The sequence below is a fragment of the Crocodylus siamensis genome, chromosome 15 (assembly GCF_052110815.1).
Source record: "Crocodylus siamensis isolate JL-2025a chromosome 15, ASM5211081v1, whole genome shotgun sequence".
NCBI classification, from domain to species: Eukaryota; Metazoa; Chordata; order Crocodylia; family Crocodylidae; genus Crocodylus; species Crocodylus siamensis.
This window is the reverse complement of record NC_143409.1, coordinates 38,305,537-38,327,046: the sequence shown is the minus strand read 5'-3', so window position 1 is coordinate 38,327,046 and position 21,510 is coordinate 38,305,537. Positions and strand designations below refer to the sequence as shown.

The 21,510-nt window shown below is 44.5% G+C and overlaps 1 protein-coding gene across 2 annotated transcripts in view; it reads right to left on the bottom strand.

Moving 5' to 3' along the window:
• The window catches only part of MYO1E (myosin IE), a 171,478-nt gene extending 152,011 nt beyond the window's left edge, over positions 1-19,467 (bottom strand). Inside the window, exon 1 of one of the 2 annotated variants that reach the window (XM_090030181.1) lies at positions 19,091-19,467. In XM_090030181.1, the coding sequence (XP_089886307.1) occupies positions 19,091-19,093 (3 nt within the window). In that variant the 5' untranslated portion in view covers positions 19,094-19,467. The remainder of the gene's footprint in view (positions 1-19,090) is intronic. The other variant, XM_090030180.1, reaches the window with a different exon arrangement.
• Positions 19,468-21,510: the final 2,043 nt, after the last annotated feature.

Below are 21,510 nucleotides of genomic sequence, written 5' to 3'. Positions count from 1 at the left end.
ACATGTATATGCGCAGCTACAGCATGCATGCAGCCAGGAATGCAGCTTGACAGCTTGGAGAGCAGTGTCCAGCCAGTGAGCTTGTGGGGGGAGAAGGGTGTAGGCAGATCGAGACCCCCATGATGAGGGTGGGAGTAGAGCTGGGGCTGGGGCAGGGCCAGGCACTGCCCAACTGGGGTGGTGAATGTGACCCCAGAAGCGGGGCAGAGCCATGGGCGCAGGGTGTGGGGGGGGGGGCAAAACCCCTGCCACTGCACTCAGCCCCAGGGGAGATATGGTGGGGGGGGGGGTGCTCCCCCGGATTCATGCACAGGGTACAGGCGGGCTGCCTGCTGTGGCCTTGGGGTCAGGGGCTGCTCTGGCCTCTTCCTGTTGCGGGGGCGCTGGGCCAGGGCTATGCTTGGGGTGGGAGGGGATGGGGTGCACAACAGCACTGGGAGGGGTGGTTATGGGGGGCCTACAGCAAATTTTGGGGTGACTGTAGCTCACTCTGTAGCCACCCCTCCCAGTGCCACTGCCACCCACCCTGAGCGCAGCCCTGGCCCAGCCCCTGCCTCCAGGAACAGGCTGGTGTAGCCCCTGGCCCTGAGCCCACAGTCTACCCTCATTCCGTGCACAAATCTGGGGTCATATGCCCCTCATGCCTCCCCCAGGGGTGTGGCAGGGGTGGTTCCCCACCCTCCAGACAAGCTGCCCATTGTTCCACCGCGCTTCCAGGGTGGTGTCCCAGCCCCAGCCCCACTTCCTCCCTCACCCTGTGGGTCTTGATCTGCACCCCCCAAATGCCCCTCCCCCCCGATTTATTGATTGGATGCTGCTCTCCAAGCTGCCGGGCTGCATATTAGCTATTGGATCGCTGTTGGCTGATATGGCTGGTTAATAATCAGCCATTGCTTTTGGCCAAAAAAATCTTAACCAGTATACCCCTAGATGAAAGGTACAAAGATGCTGGATATAATATTTGTTTACCAGACTTTATTTTACTGTATTCCCCTTTAAACTGTTCCATGATACTGCATACTATTTGTTCCTAAAAGAAACATTCGTAAAAGGTTTAAATCTGAGTGGGAAGTATACATGACGATATGGAGAGGCCAGTCTTTAAGAATCATAAATTAGGTTTCATTGTTAGATTTGAACATGACTTGGATGTCTAAAATTAGACACAAAGACAACAGTAACAATTTAAGGATCTAGGTTCAGCTGACTAAGGTGATTCAGTCAGTGATTCTGAGCTGGCTACAAAAGTAGCTCTTGCACATCCTAGGTAGAAATGCATGCAGCCAGTCATTATGAGACCGAGAGTCCAACTTATGTGATGCTAAATTGGTCTTCTTTAGTTAAATTGTCTCCTTTATATTTCAAACTGTGAAACCAAGTATCCAAATAACTTTTGGAAGGCCTTTTTTTTTCCTTAACTCATCCATGTCCAATTTTGCCAGGAAAAACTAGGTTAAAGAAACACAATTATTTGTGCTTACAGCAAGCTCTGCCCAACACGTCAAAACAGTGACACTGTATTCTGGACACTCAACCTCCAATATAAATCTAGTCTAACTGAACTGCCACGTTATCCCTGGTGCATACTCAGTACAAACTCAGTGCTGCTCAAACTTGTGCCAGTTGCTAACATCCTTAGTCAGCCCCGTACATCATCTAGAGCAGGGGTGTCCAACGTTTTTGAATGTGGGGCTGGATCATGAACTTTTTATCACCCAGTGGGCCAGCGAGCCATATTTAAAGACCTCACAAGACGTAGTATCACATCAGGAAGTGATCTCACGTGACCTTTGACACCAGTGAAGGTCTCAAGAATATATGAAAGGGTCACGAGCAAACTTTAAAAGTGGGTTCTCCTTTAAAGGAGAAAAACATATAGCTGTGGCTTTTCTCTTGTGGTCTGGCAGAGTTCCAGCCTGCAAGGGGCTACTTGGCCCCTCCCCGTGCCCCACACATTGGGGCACTGGGATCTGAAGGTAGGAACAGTGAAGGACACTAGGTCAGGACTGTGAAAGGCAGGGACCCCCCACACACACACAGGTGCCAGGAGCCCACAGTCACCCGCCCGGCCCTGGGGGAGGCGCCGTCTTCCTGTCCTGACCCCGATCCGGCCCTACCTGTGGCACCCTGGCTGGAGACGGCAGAGGCAGATGACGAGGGTGAGCCCAGCCACCACGCCATCTCATCGCCATGCCGTGCCGTGCCGTGCCAGGCTGGAGGGAGCCACAGCCGGGGCTGGGGCCAGGCGGCACCTTGGGATGCAGCAAGCGCAGGCTCCACCCAAGCCCAGGGCCGTTCTGTGCAGCACAGCCAATGCCGACAGTCCGGCAGGAGGAGACACATGCCCACACTGCTCTGCCTCCACCTCTGCCAGCAACCCGGGGCCAGGCGGCCAAGCCGGGCTGCCTCTTGCCTGCGAGCAGGGAGCGGTGAGCCACTCAGGCCAGGAAGCAGTGGCTTCCTCACATGGTGCTGGGGACGTGAGGAGGTGGGCCAGGTCTGCACTCTTCCCACATGCACCACGTTGGCAATGTCAAGCTCACGCGGTGCATGTGGGAACCCTGTCTCTTCAGCAGCTATTAGGAAGCTGCTGAGGGAGGGACAGGGGGCGGGAACGAAAGTAAACCTCCACATGTTGGACAAGCCTGATCTAGAGAGTCACATACACACAACATACTCCTTATAACATATCTCCTCAACTCTCTGCTTACTTCATCTATAGTCAATGCATGAGCCAAGATCTGGACCTACACTGCTTTCTGGTCTTATAGGAACTCTGATTCATTGAAGTTCACCTTCAGCTAGTAAATGTGTTAATTTACCATGTAATCTAGTAATATTTTCTGGTTATATAGGATCATCCATATGTGTGGGGCAATTGCTGGATTATTCTTTTTGCTGCTAACCTCAGTTCTACCCTCAGCTCTGACACTGGTTTTCTGTGTGACCCTAGGCAGATTCCTTAACTTCTTTGTGGATATGGACAAAATGTACATTTTAGCTGCTTTAAAAGAGGATGGATTGCTGTTTGGGAGTATGCACTGACTATTTCAATCTGTTTTACCTGGGTAATTGTCTGTAGGTAGGACAATTTAGCTAATTTTTGGTCCTAATTTTGACCCTGATAAATTAGGATTAAAAAGTTGGAGCAGTATTCCTACATAGGGGGCACAGTAGCCAAATAATACTGTGCAGTAGCATGTCACTACATCAACAGTGCTAATACACTACTGCACAGTATTAGGCTACTGCGCAGTAGTGTCACCAAAAGGGTGTTTGCCAATGTTACTGCACATTTATTTAGTACTTGATTATACAAGTACTAAATAAAAACACAGTAACCAATGTCCATTAGTGTCTTGTGTAGACATGCCCAGAATCATGCAGAAGCATAGCTGCAGTGTAACAGCTTGTATCAGTGTCCTTGAATATTAATATAATTTATGTCAGTCTTCAACTACCCTGATCATTCTGTGGTAGGAGTAACGATAGTTACGCACATCACTTTGAGGCCTTCACATGACAAGTACTAATTCATTGTTACAAACTATACCAGTGCATACCCAGCATAACTACACTGATGTCAGCAAATTCCTCAGTATTGTATAATCGTGGATCTAGGTTTTCCGTTTTCCATGAAAAATCAGAAAAAAACTGTGGATTTTCTCTTTTACCTGAGGAAAAAAACAGACTTTTCATTTTAACTGAGAAACATGTGGATTTTGCTCTTTTGCAAAGAGAGGTCTCTGCAGGGTGGCAGAGTTCTAGTCTGCAGGGGACTGGGGGGAGCGGGAGAGCGATCAGGCAGGGGGCATTGTGCACATACATGCACATGGCCGCTAGATAGCCTGGAGAGCAGCTCGTGTGTGTGTGTGTGTGTGTGTGTGTGTGTGTGTGTGTGTGTGTGTGTGTGTGTGTGTGTGTGTGTGTGTTGGGGGGGGCAGGATTGAGGTCCCCATAGGGAGGGAGGGAGTTGGGCAGGGCTGGTGCCCAGTCAGGAGGTGTGTAGGACTTGGGGCCTGGGACCCCAGCAGGGAGCGAGACAGAGCCACAGGTGGCTCCTCCGGGAGCTGGGGGGGTTGGCTCCCCACCACCATGCATACTCCTGGAGTGATGGAGGGCACATCCCCCCAGCTCTGTGTGCAGGGTCAGGCTCCCCACCCTGCTGCCCTTCCCTGGGGCCTCCGCAGCCTGGCAGGCGGAATCCAGCATGGCAGGGCAGAGTGGGGCCAGGCAGGAAAGCTTACTGTGGCCACTGCGAGCCCTGTGCTGCCCTGGCAACATGCCCCCTGCCCGCCATGGAGCAGAAGGGGTGGCAGCATGGGGTTGTGCCCCTCGCTGCTCTGGGGCAGGCAGGGGGAGCATTGCCAGGGTAGCACAGGGCTCCAGCAGCTGCAACTAGCTTCTCCACCTGTCCCCACTCTGTCCTGCCACACTGGGTCCTGCCCACCGGGCTCCGGAGGTCCCAGGTGAGGGCTGCAGGGTGGGGAGCCCAAGCCTATAGCAGGCAGCCTGCCCCCACCCTGCGCACAGACCTGGGAGGCATGTGCCCCTCCATCCCTTGAAGTGTATATGGTGACAGATAGCCAGCCCCACCCCCACCTGAGCTCGCAGCAGGTAGCCTGCACCCGCCCCCACCACAGACTCTGCTTTGGCCATGCCACCCATGGGGGACAGGAAGCTAGGCTCCTCACTTCGGCCACAGCAACTGCTGCCTCCCATGGGCAACAGCAGGGGTTTGGGTGCTGCTGCAAGGGGCAGCAGGCTGTGGACCTGGGTCCCTCGCCCTGCAGCCCTCGCAGTTGGGGATCCACTCAGGCAGGGCTGGGATAGGGGGGTGGGACAGGGAGCTGTGGGTGGGGTGTGGGGGGCACCATCAGAGCTGAGGGGGCATGGCTTAGGAGTGAGAAGCTTGGACCTGCATCCTGGTGAGCTAAGGGGCCAGAGGGAGCTCTGATTTTCTGTGATTAAAAATGCAAAATCAAATACCAAAATTTATAGGTACTTAGAATTTATTTTATTATAGTCATTGAGTCACTGATAGGCTTCAAAATTGCTTTAAAATAGTAAGTACATCAATAAAACATTGTATTCAACAGATCTCTCTCTCTCGATCTCTCTCTCTCTCTCTCTATATATATATATATATAGTGGTATTTAATTTTAATTGTGGATCTGGGGGGTTTATCAGAGAATTTGCAATTTTTTTATTAGCGAAAACCAGGATCTCTGTTTATAATGGTGTAAAGTAGTCACTTTTTGGAATGCTTTATTTCAACAGCTTGAAGGGGAACACAGTAAAATGTTTTGTTTACCAGATGTTATAGTCATGTACGTAAGTATACGGAAGCTGCCATATACAACAGGTAGGGCTAACAGCACCATTAACTATTAAAGTTTGCTTATAAATTTGCCAAGCCCTAACCATTTTGGTGGAAATTTTCTACACTAGGTCTGTCGCAATCTGAGTATTGCTGGAAAGTTTTAGCCAAAAGATTCAACTGTCTCTAAAAATAAGGCTAGATGTGGAGACTGGTAGGTGAAAGAGGGAAAGAGTCTTTGTGAAGAAGGACTGAGCAGGAAACTGGGATTCACTGGGAGTCAAGAGGACTGACTTAAGATTAGCTAAGCAGACTGGGTCTGGGAAACACTAGGTTGGGGCTAGAACTGATATGACAAGAAGCCAAGATTCAAGAAAAGATCTGGGATAGAAGACTGGATCAAGGAGCCTAGGGAAGAATAATCATAGTAGGAACTAGTAGTTGCTGGGAAATGCAGACAGGAAGTTTGCAAGGGTGGAAGGGATAGACAGGAAGTGCTGAGAGGAGGAAGAAGAACTTTGGAATCTTAGTCCCAGGCTGTTTTTCTGAGGGTGACTCCACAACTTGGTGTGCAAATAGCCTGGACTGGCTAGGTGAGAAATTTGAGGGAAGGAGTAATGAGCAAGGAAGAAACAGGACTAAGAAAAGGACAGGTAAAGGGTCCCAAAAGCTTGAGTTTTATAATCTGTATAATCTGTACCAGTATAATCTGTACCCACTAGGATACCCCCCTCCATAGATTAAAAATTGAATCAATATTTTAAGTCTCCTCTGCTGTCAGCAAATACCTATGAATCATAGTGGCAGAATGTGCTCTTCCTTTCTAGTGCTGGTCCACAGAGACTATTGCAACTTGCTATGGGGTACCCCATCAGCAGAAGTGACAGAGATCAGAGTAGCAGATGTTAGAATGATCTACACGCGTGTCAACAATGCGATGAGACTATATGGACTTTTTTCTTCCAGTTTTCTCTTTAAAAAGTCTAGCAAGTCACACATATACAAATATTAAAATAATGTTATGGTTGCAAAGTCAAACGTTCAAGAGTTAGAAAATACCAGAATTAAGACTTTCTAGGATGAAGAACATGAGGGTAGAGACAGGGCTGGCTAAACAGGGATCCAGCTGAGCGGAAAAAAATACAGTAATTAGTCACATAATTAAAGACTGTATTATAATATATATGTACAAAGGAGCCAACTTAAAGTTGCATGTGCAACCTTAATTCTGGTACTTCCTGACTACTTAACTTGCAATCTTAATAATGCTCTTTCAAATGAAGTACTTGTGCATAGTGTCTTTTATAGAAATATTTGTAGAGCTGTTTATATGAAATTGGCGCCAAAGCTTTGTATCTGTCTTTATACATTTACAATTAAGTTATCATAGGAGTAAGGGACATTTTAGAGGCACAAACAAAAGTTAGCAGCCTTGGCTACTAGAAGACTTCAAGCAGGAATTGGTATCTAGCTCTTGCCAGTGCATTCAAAATTCCCCTCTACAAGATTTATAAATAGTTTCCTCAAAACTTTTCCTCAAAAAGATGTTTTAGTTGCATACATCTGAGTGCTAATGAAAAGCCTCAGCTCTAATAAAACCACCCACGTTATACATGGTAACAATGAGATTTTAATTGGCTACTCCAATGGGCTAAAATGGTTCCATTTAAAAAAGTTAACTGTAAAAGCAGCCAACATTTTCTTTGCCAAGATCCTTCCCTGTTGATTTTGTCTGTTTGTAGAGGAATTGTACTATTTTTCAAAACGTAATTTCTGTAAGACAAATACAGGCATATATACTCTTCTCAATTCTAAGAATTGCTTCTTTGATTTTCCTTCTATTGTTGACTTGTTCAGTCCAAGAACAAAAACTGTTTGAATTAGGTGCAAAATCCTGTCCTCCTATAATTGTTTATGGTTTCCAGTTATATCATTCCACCCAGCTCCTTGAATCATAGAGCATTAGAGTTGGAAGGGACCTCAGGAGGTCATCTAGTCCAATCCCCTCCTCAAAGCAGGACCATCCCCAACTAGACCATTGGAGCTACAGCTTTGTCAAGCCAGGCCTTAAAAACCTCTGAGGATGGAGATCCCACCACCACTCTAGGTAACTTGTTCCAGTGCTTCACCATCGTCCTAGTCAGAGTTTTTCCTAATATCCAACTTAAACCTCCCTCACTATCCTATGGTGCTTCTTAAAAGAAACAACGTAAAAAGCACCTGTGTTACATTAGCAGTCTGTCCACTTAAAGGGAGTACAGTCACACTGATTTACAACCACAGTTGTCACTTATTGACAAATGTGGCAAGAACCAGAATGCAAGATGAGTGGCAAAAGTAGTGAAACAATATAGCATAGCTGATAGACTGACATTGACACCAGTCTGGGATCTGGCCTGCAACCAGTATTGTTTCATTTTAATCAACTGAACTTCATATAGCTGACCTGATTTATGCCAGTTTAAGACCTGTCCAAGTGGGATTATTTCCAGTAGGGTAAAATACAATCCTCCTCACATTATCCAATGTCCTAATCAAAGCAGTACGTTAAAGCCAGATGCCTAATGAAAGAAATGCCATGAAGTGAACCAAACACTTTTTTCAGCTGACCTTCCTCCCCTTCTTTTGGTGGGTTTCTCTGCCAGATGGGATGATTGCAATGTTAATTATGAATTAGATAATGCATATATTTGGTTGCTATACAGGAGTAATACTGTAACTATCCTAGTGAAATGTATTTACCTACACATACCCTATATATCCATGCAGCAGTGCCATGTTCAAGACATGGCAATTTAGAAAATTAAAAGAAAATTCTTGTATATTTTGTCTATTTTTAAGAAATAAAAACTTTATTTTTTATGGTTGTTACAGAGTACCACTCTATTTCAATTATTTTACTTGTATTGAAAAAACAGGTCACCTGATATTTCTGCAGATCTCAGCTTGTTTGTAATCAAGTTCAAGAAAATTTATGTTAAGAGCTGGACACTAAGTACCATATTTACTTGCACAGCACACCCTTCAAATAAGACTTTAGTTTCATTCTGTTTTCCCAAACCAAAGATTTTTCCTTTTAACCAAACTGTTCAGAATCAGTTTCTTTGTTTTCAATCACTAATTTCCAGAAAAAAGGCAAGTTGTAGTATGTGAATAAATAAGATAGTATTTCCCTTAAGAAACCACAAGAACTGTTCCCTTTTAAAAATGGGCGATCACTATTTACATGACTTATTTTTACTACTTACATGGCAGTGGGTGATTATTTTCATAGTCACCTTAGCTTATATAGTACTCTTTATTCTTCAGGACAGCATCTTTGATATGTCTTTTCTACACAAATGGAGTAAGAGTTGGGCAAATTATCTCTTAACTTGATTAATAAAAGAATGTGATCAGTAGAATTCTTGATTGAGAGCCATACAATGACAACATTATTACCCCTATTCCTTCTATACCGGTCAAAGACTACATTTTTTGCAATCTAAAAGTGTATAGAAAACAAATGAAAAAAACTAGAAGCCAAAGTCCTTTTTACAAAAGTTGTGCATCACTAACTATACACCTAACATAGTACAGGGACAAATTGTGAATGCAGCTAGCCAAAAGGTATATTCATGCACAGCTCCCAATTAATATGTAAAATTGTGGCAACTGTTTATATGAAAACAGCCCCAACATTCTGTATACATTCTTGTCCATGCAAGTGAACCTCTACTTTTAGAAAAAATTCTTGTAAAAAAAAAATACCACCACACTCCCAAAATAAAAGTGAAGCTCATGACAGAAATAACAAACAAGAAAATCACAGTTTTGCTGTTGACCATGCTACCATACTTTGCTATAGTTTTACATATCAATGAGACTAACATCATGTAGCTAGGAGATTTTCCATGCATGTACCTCCAGACGCAGAGTTCACATAATACAAAGCACATGCTGTTATAGACTATTCCACATTTGGCAGAGAACAGGGTTGGAGCTAATGCTACTGTCTGCAGCACTAGACAGAAAAGCACCCTTGAAGTACAGAAGTACACACTGACTAGCTTATAAACTTCTTAAACAGACACTTAAAATAATGATACAAAGTTCTAATATACATCATACATTAGCTCTTAAAAAGCCAGAATTTATGATGTACTGAGCACTTCTGGAACAGCTTTCATTACCACTAACTTCTACATAAGTTGTGGGCACTCAACACTATTCAGACCATGCTCAGCATCCTGCAGGACTGGACCCCCAAGTACTACAACTCTGTTTCTATTGAATATAGTTGAACTGCTGTGCTGAAATGTGATATTTCTGATGATGATGAGTAATAATAATCTAAATTAATTCATCCACCGCTTCTGGTAAAAAGGGAGAATATAAATAGATGATAAAAAACAAAGATAACAACAAGAAATGCCAGCCCTGACTACTACAGTAAAACTATTACTACTGAAATGCTGGTTTAAGAACATTTTGATTTGATATGGGTGAACTTGACTGTTGCTTGTTCAACACAATTCTAGGTAAACAATGACTATTTGTTATCAAGTCTGCAAAGTCAAGCTTCATACAAATTGGCCCAGATAACAAAGAGAAATGCAAAATACTTTTAATGAAATTAATCTATTGCAAAAACAATGCTAGGGAGATCATTGATGGGTTTCTTTTGAGAATTATAGTAATATGTTATGTCTTAATTAGTCATTTTATTATGTTTCCTTGTTAACACCAGAAAAATTTTACTCTCAAATGATGTAGAATCTAATCAAATGTTTTAGTCAAAATTCACTTCTAAATAGAAAAGCACACTATCTCCTATTATAAAAGATTAGGCTACAGAACTTCTGTGGTTGAAAGGAGCAAGATCAGGTCCTAAGCATATTACCATTTTGAAAAGATTTTTAAAATCTTGCTTTCTCTGCAAGTGGCCCAAACTCAGCTGAGCTATAAGACTGTACAAGCCAGTTTGTTTACACCACACAGGCCAGGTCAGAGAGACTAGTTAACGCAAAACTTTCATAATGAAAGTAGAAAGGTAACACATAGGTAACCTGGTCTTATATTTAATTGGAGACAGACTAGTTTTGCTGAAGAGTATTGGAAAAACCTGGGCCACAATATTTTTGTGCTGAAGTTTTGTAAATTCTAAATTCTAGTTCATTCTTACTGGCAGTTTTCCACTTTAATTCCCCCCTCCCCCACCCCTCAGTGTAATCATATAAACAGAATCAGAAGATCAAAAGAGCAGGGTGAATTAAACTACTTGTGTAAGTAAGCAAATTTACATGGGTGTGGTTTTATAAGACTTCATCTACTATACATTAAATGAACACTAACAAGTTTGGCTGCCTTTACATCATAAAGGGGATAGCAAAATGACACTTGTTAGAGCTACAGTAAATGTAACAGAACTTGAGAAACAGCTATGGGCAAGAAATATCTGTAATAAGCACTTGTATTTTGTCCTCTACTCACTTGTCTATTGGACTCCCCTGCATTTCTTGGAACACTTGGTAAGGAAAGAGCATCAGGCATGACTTCAGCATTTAAAGAGTAAAACTTGAAGAGCCTTTAATAAAAGATGTTATAAGGCACTGGACAAACTCAGCTACAGCTGAAGGTAACACAAGCTGAGGGTGCTCAGCACCTTACATGTTTGTGTCTGATATTTAAGGATGAAGAATACCATATTTACTCGGATTCTCCCTCCATTCAACGTGGGGAAAGAGAACCCCTAGTCCTAGTCAGATTTAAGATAAACCTCTCAAAATTAGATATACATTTTCCATGTCTAGAATCTAATTATTGGGGGTTCATTTTAAATTCAAAGTGGTCTTGGATTCATGTAAATATAGTATGCTCATTTTATAGACTGATAAGATTATATACAACACTTCAGAAGTTCCATCTGCATTTTTGTAACTACTGGAAGAGCAAAAGTGAAAGGGCATGAAAAGGGGGTTAGCTTCATATTCTCTGACCTGGCCTACATGGTGCAACCAAATCATAGTACAAAGGCTTTCATAGCCCAGCCAGGCTTGGGACACTTGCTTGCAAATCCAAGGCTCTGAAAGATTTGACAAAACTTTTTAAAAGTAATAATGTGATAAGGATCTGATCTTACACCTCTCACCTACAGGAGTTCTGTAAACTAGTCTGCCAGCTTTTTTAAGACACACAATGATTCTTATATGAGTTTTCACTGATGATATGGATAGCAATTTCCAGGGAGAAAAAAAGATCCAAACAAAAACACAAAACAAAAAAACTTTTCAGGGAAACAGTACTAGAACTTTTCAGCATGTTGATAATGATCATGCTTTCTGTCTGAAAATAGTCAGTCTGAAAAGTACAATTTACCACAACTGGAATCTCAGACTGATTTTACTTGGCAAAAAGGAATCCCTGACTAGTATGACTTGCAGTGCTACTTAAGTTTTTAAAAGTCAAGCTCCAGTGCTTATTAGTAATAAAAATACTTAATGAAATTAATGAAATCTAAAAGACCCAATTCTAGTGGGGAAATATTTGTTGTTAGGGTTTATCGGGGGAGAAAAGAAAGGAGTACAGAAGAACTTTATGGGTTCTTTCCACTTTATTCTTAAACTGTGATTCAGCTTTCCTTTGGTTAACAGCACTATATGATAAAAATGCATTAACATCAATCAGTTTCCATTGACACTTACCCCCAACTATTTTGATTCTAAAGGAATATTCTAAAATGTTGCTATATTGATTATATTTATTAGATATATATTTTGAATTTATTACAGACACATAGACAGATAGAGAGATTGACAAGACAGACAGATGCCAAGGAAGCATTATAGTCTTTCTGAAGGCTTAATCCAAAACCTGCTAAAGTTAATGGGGAAACTTCCATTGATACAACCAGCTATGGATTGGGCCCCCAAAAAAACAGAATGCAAACCAAAATCATTAAAAATAATGTAATCTGATATAATCTGATCTTAAAGCCACACCTTCAAGATCTGTCAAGTATAGAAACTCTTCAGAGAAAGCTAAGTAGACAATAATTTCCTCCATTCAAGTCTTCTCCTTCTCCCTCTCTCTGAAAAGCTTGTACAGGATTGGGGTCTTGTATGTCCCCACAGCATGTAAATTTAAATGGTTGTCATATTATTATGTTTAAAATTAAGTTACAAGGAGAGTGTAAATAGATTTTTGTATATCACTTCTAAGATCCCTTTTCCAAATTTTAAATGCAAAGGAATGCTGGCCATTACACAGGAAATAAGACTCTCGGGCTGTGGCTTACTGGAGTCTGTAGCAAGAAGTTGAATAATGAAACTATATTTGGAATAATGACCAGTTTAAGAACTAAAGGTTTCTTTGGCAAGATTTCTCAGTTTACTACCAGAGAACATTCAAAGGCATTTTATTTAGGTTTACCACCCACAGTGAGTTCAGTTTGTTTCCTTAGTTAAAAATATCCTTTATATCATGAGGAATTTCCCAGAATGTATGATGTAACCACCTAAGATGCATTTACAATTAGAAATTATTAAAAACAAACAAAAAAACCCTGGGAATTTTCAAGGGTATCCTAATGGATGCCCCAAAATCCATCAGACCCCAGAAAAAAAAGATGATAAAAAAACAGTTATACTGGGCAAGAAGCCATGCTGGTTAAAATGAGATGTAGAAATTGCAATAATACACATGCGTGTGCATACTAGGTGGGAAGAAAAGGAAGTAGCAGGCAATGTGTATTAGGACAGATTAAAGTGTAAGCAACTGGTAAGTGAAACTACAGAAATGAAGGATATATTTATTTAGAAATGCATTATTCATATTAAGCCTCCTAAATATATGATAAACCCCCTCTAAATCAGGCATAAATTCATTATTAAATGTGGGTGCCACAACTGTAAGTGAAATGAAGAATAAAAGAAATGTGAAACAAATTTCTGGTTTGCATTTGGAATCAAGCTACTACCCTATATGAAGCTATAAGTGAAATAAGTTTAATACTTGTAACAAAGAAGGACAAAAGGTAGCATTTTCCTAAAATAAGGTTTTCAAATCAGCAGGTCCAGATTATTTATATTTACTTTTTCTAAACTACATGAGGATTTCCAAGTCACTAACAATGATTTTTAATAGTCTTGGAAAAATCTTGGAAAACTAGGGAAAGTCCAAAGAACTCTAATAATGCCCATATAGTTCCAATATTTAAGAAGGATAAAAGGGATGATGCAGAAAAAAAATAAAAATAAAGCTGATTAAACCATGCTGCCTGGCATTAATTAGCTTTAGTTTTTAACTGAGTTGCTGTTAACTAAGCCCCAAACTATTTCAATGTGAGCATGTGCACACGTCGCCATATGGTGATGTTACTACTGCACTGTGCTTTAGTACGTCTTTTGGGAAGTACTCAAGCACAGCGTGTAACTGCCCCTACTTTAGTTACATTTTGTCACTATGTTGGCATAGCAGTGTACAAGAACTGGGGAGAGTGCTGCTACAGAGACGCAGCTGCTGATCACCCATAAACCCATGTGATTGCTATGTTGCCACAGCGTGCCATTCAGTGATGCAGCGCGTCACTATGTTGCCACAAGGTGATGTGTCATTTTATCTAGGATGGATTTCTGTTAAAGGGAGCTATGCTAACACAGCACACCTTGGCTTCTCCCAAAAATTTGTGACTTAGTACAACATAACATTTTGCTTAAAATCTTTCATTATATAGAATTAACAGGGTACAGAATAAGTGGAATAAAGACTGGCTTACTGACAGATCTCAAGGTATAATTGTTAGTGGGTAGACATCAATGAGTAGGTCTGTTTAAAGTAGAAATGCACTGATACATTGGTCCGATGTTGGATCGGCACCAATATAAAGAAAATTGACTGTATCAGAAATTGGCCTGACGGGGCCGATAATTTGGCTGATAAACGGCTGTGCATGCACACAGCTGCAGCACAGCATGTAGGCAGCAAGGAGGAGAGGGGCGTAGGAAGGCAGATCAACGTCCCCTGAGGTGAGGGAGGAAGTGGGGTGGGGCAAGTGCTGCCCAGTTGGGGTGGGGCAAGGTGGGTGCAGGATGGAGCCACAGCTCGTCCGGGGGCAGGAGGGGCTCTCACCACTGTGTGCACCGCACCCTGGGAGGGTTGGGGGGTGGGGAGCTGTGACCCCAGATCTGTGTGGGGTGTGGGTGGGCTGGGCTGCAGCTGCAGGCTGGGGCTGGGACTGCACCAGGCTCTTCACCAGGCTCTTCCACCACAACAGACTTACCAGCTGCACACAGCTCTTCATACTGTATCAGAAATCAGATCAGTATTGGCCGTTATGCCTTCTTAAAAATGTCTGTTGGTATCGGCACCAAAAATCTCTATCAGTGCACCCCTAGTTTAACAAGCTCCCCAGGGATCAAATATTGGTCCACTGCTATTTATTTTATCAGTGACTTAGTTGATGATATATATAATCTTTTCAGTTAAAAGTATGCAGATGACAAAGACTTGCGGGATAGTAAATAATGTGGAACACACACAATTGTTAGGGACTACACGGAATCATCTGGTTGAAGAATCATAGTCCAAATGTGTGCATTAATACTGCCAAATGCAAAATAATACATTTGGGAATCAGGAACATAGTTTATGCCTATCTGATGGGAGACTCAGACAAACACTTAAGGGTCATCACAGGCAACTGTTATAATATGGGCTCTGAAGGCAGTGTTGGGGCAAAAAAAATTAAAAGGTAATATGATGTTAGAAATATAGAATGGGAGTATCAAGTAGAAGCAATGAAATAATTTTGCCTCTATGAGCAAAATCGGTTAGGTAACTACTGGAGTCCTGTTGCTCATACCTCAACAAGCATGACAGTGGCAAGCATTTAAATGACAGCCACAAAGTGATCTAAAAGCTGGAAAACAAGCTGCATTTTACAAAGTTTAAGAAGTTAAAGTTGTTTCCTTTATTGAAGAGAAGTTTGAGAGTCCCCTTGCTCACTGTGGTCTCATGTCGGTCAAGGAAAAGATGTGACAGAGCAGTGTTTCTCAACCTGTGCACCGTGACACAAAAGTGGGTCTCAAGAATATTTCGAAGGGTCATGAGCAGGGGAAGGGTGGGGGGCAGCTGCAACATCAGGGCTGGTGCCTGTGCTTCCGGGGGTGGGACAACTGGGAGGACATTGCTTGGAGGGCAGAAGGGGTCGTGACCAGCCTGCCTGGCATGGTGAGAGAGTGAGAGAGGGTTAGATATATAAAATAGAGTTTCTGGAAGATATGCCTACAACTTGATGGGGGTCAAGTCTGGCTAGATCGCCATGGTAGTCTTTTCTGACCCTGAAATCTGTTGAGTCCTCCTGGTCAGTTCCAGCGTGGGGAGAACAGGGCCGCCTTTATTCTTGTCAACATGCTCATAGCACATGCAGCACTGTGCTGAAACAAAAACTATAATCAAACCTTAGTCTGCTGTGTTCAAAATCAGTAAGTGTTATTTTACACATGGGAGATTCTCCCAATCTCCTTCAGTTGGTCATATATTGAAGGGTTTGAGGGGGTTTTGGCTTGCCTCTGAAACATCTGCAATGGGTCAAAGCTGGAGATGGGACATCAGATGGAATGGTGCAATGCTCTGATGTGGTTCAGAGAATCCACTTGCTAGATGCCTGATGATGCATTTTGCTCAGTACTGAGGATCATTATCGGTTATGGATCTTGCATGTTTGTTTTGCTTTCCCCCTAGGAATAGAGCTCCTCCCAATTCACTTACTGGAATCATAGGGGCATATTTACCATATCAATTCCCTGCCCCTGCAAGGGCCTTGAGCATGGGTGGCATTTCCATTTCTCCTGTCCTTTCCCCATGTGACAGTTTAATCCCCCAAGAACTGAAATGCTTTTGTCTCTTTTTTTGTGTGCGCTTAACATAGGGGTAACTGGATGAAATGTAATGGCCTGATCTAATAGTTTATTCTAGCCTTAAACTCCATAAAATTATGATGAGTAATATATGTTAAAGTACAAGTAACACACTCTTTCAAATTGTCAGATCCTCTAATTGAAATAAACTTTCACTACAAAGTTTTAATTAATCTGTAAAAGTTTGTTTGAAATACTTAACATGTTTAGCTGTTGTAAACTTTAATTTTTCAATGTAAGACACCTAACCTCTATGAAACCCTTCCTGTGTTATATAAAATGTCAAGACTCTGTCATCAAAATTAATAAAGCTACTAAAATAATATTAAAAAAATTAACTCTAACAAAGAAAGCATTAATAGCTACTGAAAATGAAAGACACAATAATGATAACATATTTCTTACAAAAGTAACATAATGTTCAAAGTTATGGTTAAAACATGTACTCTGATGAAAAGAGCTTTCACAAATCCTTATGAAAACATGTCTCCAACTATTATGAGACAAGTAGTGTAAGCTTCATATTATGCTGTTCCAGAACATATTTACTTACACTAAATCAATACTAAGTGAACTGCAGGTGGCTACTAGAAGCTGAATAACTTATTCAATTCAGTACTATAGTAAAGACTTGCATTGGGCATCTCTGCTGCTTTCTGGCCACGTAGCTTCTTAAAAAGCTCATGAATTCATGTAGTATAAAACAGGACAATAGTAAATTAAGACTTTTAGAATAAACTCAAGTTTTAACAGGCACATGCTCAGATTCATAACTGATGAGTTTTTGCAGACTGAATTTCACAGGCAAGCTTTTTGCAGTTAGCTAATTTAGGGGCTATGAGATTTGGTCCATTCTATCAGGATTTCTTTTTTTTCATTTCAGTCCTCAACTACTGTGTCATGTTAGGTGGTTGAAATTATTATGAAAGATGTTATTATAATTCACAGCAAGAACATGCCCCCCTTCCATAATTAATGCCTGCCACTCAGTGTGGTTCAATATAGTCAAAAAGTATACCACATAAAACATCAGTCTAAATCTTTTAGGGTTTTTTTTGTAAAAATATGTCTATAAACACACACACACACACAAATCCCCTTCTTCAAAACTTTTAACCCATCTTCAAAACCTTACACCCATAACAAAACCCTGCAGATCCACCCCAATGCAGCTCACAGCTGGATTAGTGATGATGGTGCATCTCCTTAGTCCAGTGGTTGTTAACCCTGTTAGCTAGAGCCCTCCTTGTAAAATGTCAGCTCTTAGGTTCTCAGTTGATTTGACAACAGAAAAAAATTGAGCAATTCATCTTGCTATGGTCTAAAAGCCTTGATCACACTGATATGAAAATAAATTGAAATGGAGAGAGAAAGGCATGATATGAAGCAACTGTGACTACCACCAAGACAGCTTATACTGCAAGAAGCATCAACATCCCTTGTAAAAAAGGACATAAGGAGTCAGACTACGTACAGCTTCCAATGCAGTGATGTCAGGCACACTTGATGGAATCAGTCATGTGCTTAACTGCTTTGTTGGATCAAGACCATGTTCAGCACCTTGCAGGATGTGAACATTCAAGAAATATAATGTTCCTTGCAGGAGGACTAACTGGGACTAGAGTCCTGTAGCAGGAGCCCTGTGATCAGCCTCTGTGTAACCCTGCGCACAGTGAGAGAACCAAAACAAGAATAGCTATGCTAATTGCAGGGAAATGTGACTAACTCCATCCATTCTTCTTGAGTAAAGCCAGTTCGAAGGGAAGTCCCAGCTCTGTTGCAACAATTCCACGCAACCTGGGAGCCTCAGAAGGACTTAAGTTTCTTAATAAAAAGAGTCAAAGTCATCATAAAACATCCATGTTGGCTGTGGAGTTGTTTTCCCCACACTTGTTACAAAATTGAAAAAGCATCATAATGTTGTAAAGGTAGAGAAGTGTACTCTCCTTCCTCAAGAGCCACGGTACTCCTTGCCACTTAACAGGGAAGAGCCGTGCACTGGGGTCCGTGCAACCACACGAAGGATGAACTGCCTCACTGCGTTCCTAATCTGGAAGCCTCGGCTTTACAAATCTCCTCTGTGGTGTAGTTACATTGTACATTGTGTTTGCACGTTCCTCTCCAGTCAGGCTGGAGGGATGCAAAATGGGACCTTTGGGGAAAGTTGAGACTTTTCATTAAAACCAACACCCCCCCCCCAAAAAAAAAAACAACAAAACACCCAAGGACAGAAAAGAGTTTGGCCCCAAAATCATAAATCTGGGAAGCCATAAACCCCAAAAGGTGTGCGTGCGTGTGTGGGGGGCGGAGTCCTAAATCTGCAGATGCCTCCTCAGCCTGACGGAGGGTGTTTTGTGCCGAAAAGCTTGCAAAGATTTTTTTTTTTGCATCTATCTGAGTTGGTCTCATAAAAGATACCGGCTTTACCCAAAGAACTTGGCCTGCCGCTGTCTACGTGTGGGACACCGCCGCAGAAGCGCGGTGGCGGGCGCCGCGATGCAGACACGCCGGCTCGCGCCCCTCAGCCAGCCCCTCTCGCGGGAGAGCGGCGGAGCCCGGGTGTGGGCGCCCGCTTCTCCAGGAGTCTGAGGGCGCCTGTGCCCAGATACACAAACACACACACGACACACACTTCTCCAGGAGTCACGCACACACGCGCGTCTACGGGAGCTCCTGCGTGGCCGAGGCGGCGGCCCCTCCTGGCGGCCCCGAGCCAGCGCGGGCTTCTGCTCTGGGGCTGTGCCCGCTCGGCGCGGACCGGCTCGGCCCGGCCCTGCCCCGGCCCCGGCCCCGGCCCCTGCCCCGGCCCAGCCGGCGGGCTGCCCCGAGCCCCCAGGGGACGCTGTCAGCCGGCGGCCCCGGGACACTTACCATGGCTGCGGCGGCGGCGGCGGCGGGCGCGGGGCGAAGAGCAGCGGAGCCGGCTCGGCGGCGGGAGCAGGGACGGGAGCGGGCTGCGCCGGCCGCTCCCCGCACACCTCGGCGACCAGCGCACGGGGCGATGTGTCCATAAATGGAGATCGGGCCGGCCGAGGGGCGGGCGGCGCGGCGGCGTCATTCCTCAGGGAGCTCCTGGCAGCGGGAGCGGCTCCCGGGGCCGCTGGGCCTTGTAGTCCCGGCCCGGCCCGGCCCGGCCCGGCGCCCCCGGGCGGCACCGGGCTGCCAGGTGCCCCCGGGGGCTGCAGCCGCCCCGCCCGCGGAGGCCGCCCGGGAGGCAGGGCCCTGCGCGCAGCCGGGCGGGCAGGCCCGCGGGTCCCCGCGCGCTCGCTGGGGGTGGAGGGCCAGGTCTGGAGCACGGGCCCGGCCGGGGAAGTTGTGGGGAGAGGAGGTTGCGGGCTGGTCTCAGGGGAGAATAGGGAAGGAGGGCTGGAGGGCACCTCCCGGGGTCATCTAGTGTCCAGCCCCCCTCAGAGCAGGACCAGCCCCAACTAGATCATCTCCTTCCCTCCTCCGCCCTCTGGGCCAAAGACACTTGACCTCCAAACAGAGGTGGCAGTGCCACTGGAGTGGGTTGGCAGCCAGCTCCTCCCAGCTCTTCATGTCACCATCATTGCGTCCCCTCGAGGTCTGCCTGCAGCCCGACCTCCTGGGTGTCTGGTGGCTAAGATGAAAGGAGACCAGGGGGCATCTGACCCCCAAGGCCTCTGGGTCGGGACCTGTCTGCGTCTGGGGAGAAGCCACGGCCGGGAGGGATGGGTCTGGGAGGGAGGACGCTCGCCCCAGGCCAAAGCCACACAAACGTGAGGATCGAGCTCTGCTCACTTGAGTTTTGGAACTTGACTCTTAGGATTTGCCCAATTGCATCTTGAACTGATTTGGCCTTGATAAAGATTTTTAAAAGATAACTTCCTCTGGCCACAGCGAGATGTCAGGCCAGAGCTATCTGCGTATCTCTGTTATTATGTACCGGTGAGAGAAGTGGGAATGCTTTTTGCTTATTTTGACTGTGCTGTCATGCTTTTAATAAACAGACGTGCAGCTCCCAGCTGCAACTCATGCAATGCAGGATCAGATTTTCACCAGATTGGCCATTTTTTAAGCTGTCTGCAGCCATGCACTTGTTCGGTCACAGCTATAAACTGCTTTCTGTGGACAGATCTGGTGAAAGTTGTCACTTCTGTCTGTACCCAAAGAGACCAGGGGAGTTGGGTGTGTGCACACTGGCCCTGCCTCCTAAAATTGTAATATAAAGAGCGGCAAAGACTTCTAAGCGTGATCTCTTTAACCAGAGTAGCTGTGTTGGGATAAAATGAGACAAGCTTTCCAGTACAAGGCATTCTTAGAGAAGAACCTCTTGTACTGGAAAGCTTGTCTTGCTTTATCCCAGTGACATAGTTCAGGGGTTCCCAATCCCTGGGCTGCAGTCGCAAAGGGTCAGCTGCTGATCCGCAGGACAAATGGCTGCTGGACCAGAAGTGACTGCGGACTGGCAAACTGCAGCCCCGCAGAGCCAGGCAGAGAGGCCGCAACTCCTCCCGCAGGGCCCGTGGCAGCCATGGTTGACGTTTGGCCTGCCTCCCCACCTGGCGGGTGGAAGTATTTTTACCTGTGTTCCGGCTGGAAATTTCAGCTGCGGGGCTCTGCGTGGTAGTCCACAGGATGCTGGGCCATGGCCACTTCTGGTCCACAGTTTGCCGGGCTGCAGCACAAAAAGGTTGGGAACCCCTGACATAGTTGGTCCAATTAAGAGAGATCACCCAAAGAAATCCTTGTCTCTCGTGCAATTTCTGGACCATCACAGCCACAAGAGCACTCCTACACTGCTGTAAGGGCGCTGATGCTATAAGAGAAAATTGGGTAAAAGTTGCTGAGGGTTCGGTGCTCACAGTGACTTGTGTGAATGTCTAAGGTGGAGGGACCTTCAGCTCATGCCTCAGAGGAAGGAGAAGTTCTGGATAAGAGTTTCTTTTTTTGTGGGGCGAAGGTGGGAGGAGGGGATGCCATTGCATTTAGCTATGTAGCTGGGCAGTGGAAAACCCTGGTGATGTGTAAATATGTTTAATGGGTTTATGGTGGGACCTGTTCTCTGTTTGTTTTCTGAAGTGCTAAGACTACTGGTGGAGCAGGCTGAAGCTTGTCCCCGCTATGCGACACCCACCTCCTTTATGCAGCAGAGAAGCAGCGTCCCCCAGCTGTGGTAAAGCAAGGGAGAGTTTGTGTTAGCCACTGTACTAGCTCTACTGCCTACCAAGTTCACTCTGTGTACACTAAATATATTGACGGCTAAAGTGTTAACAGTTGATTCAGGTGGGCTACTGATTACTGAGGGTTTTCCAAGTCTGTCTGTTGTC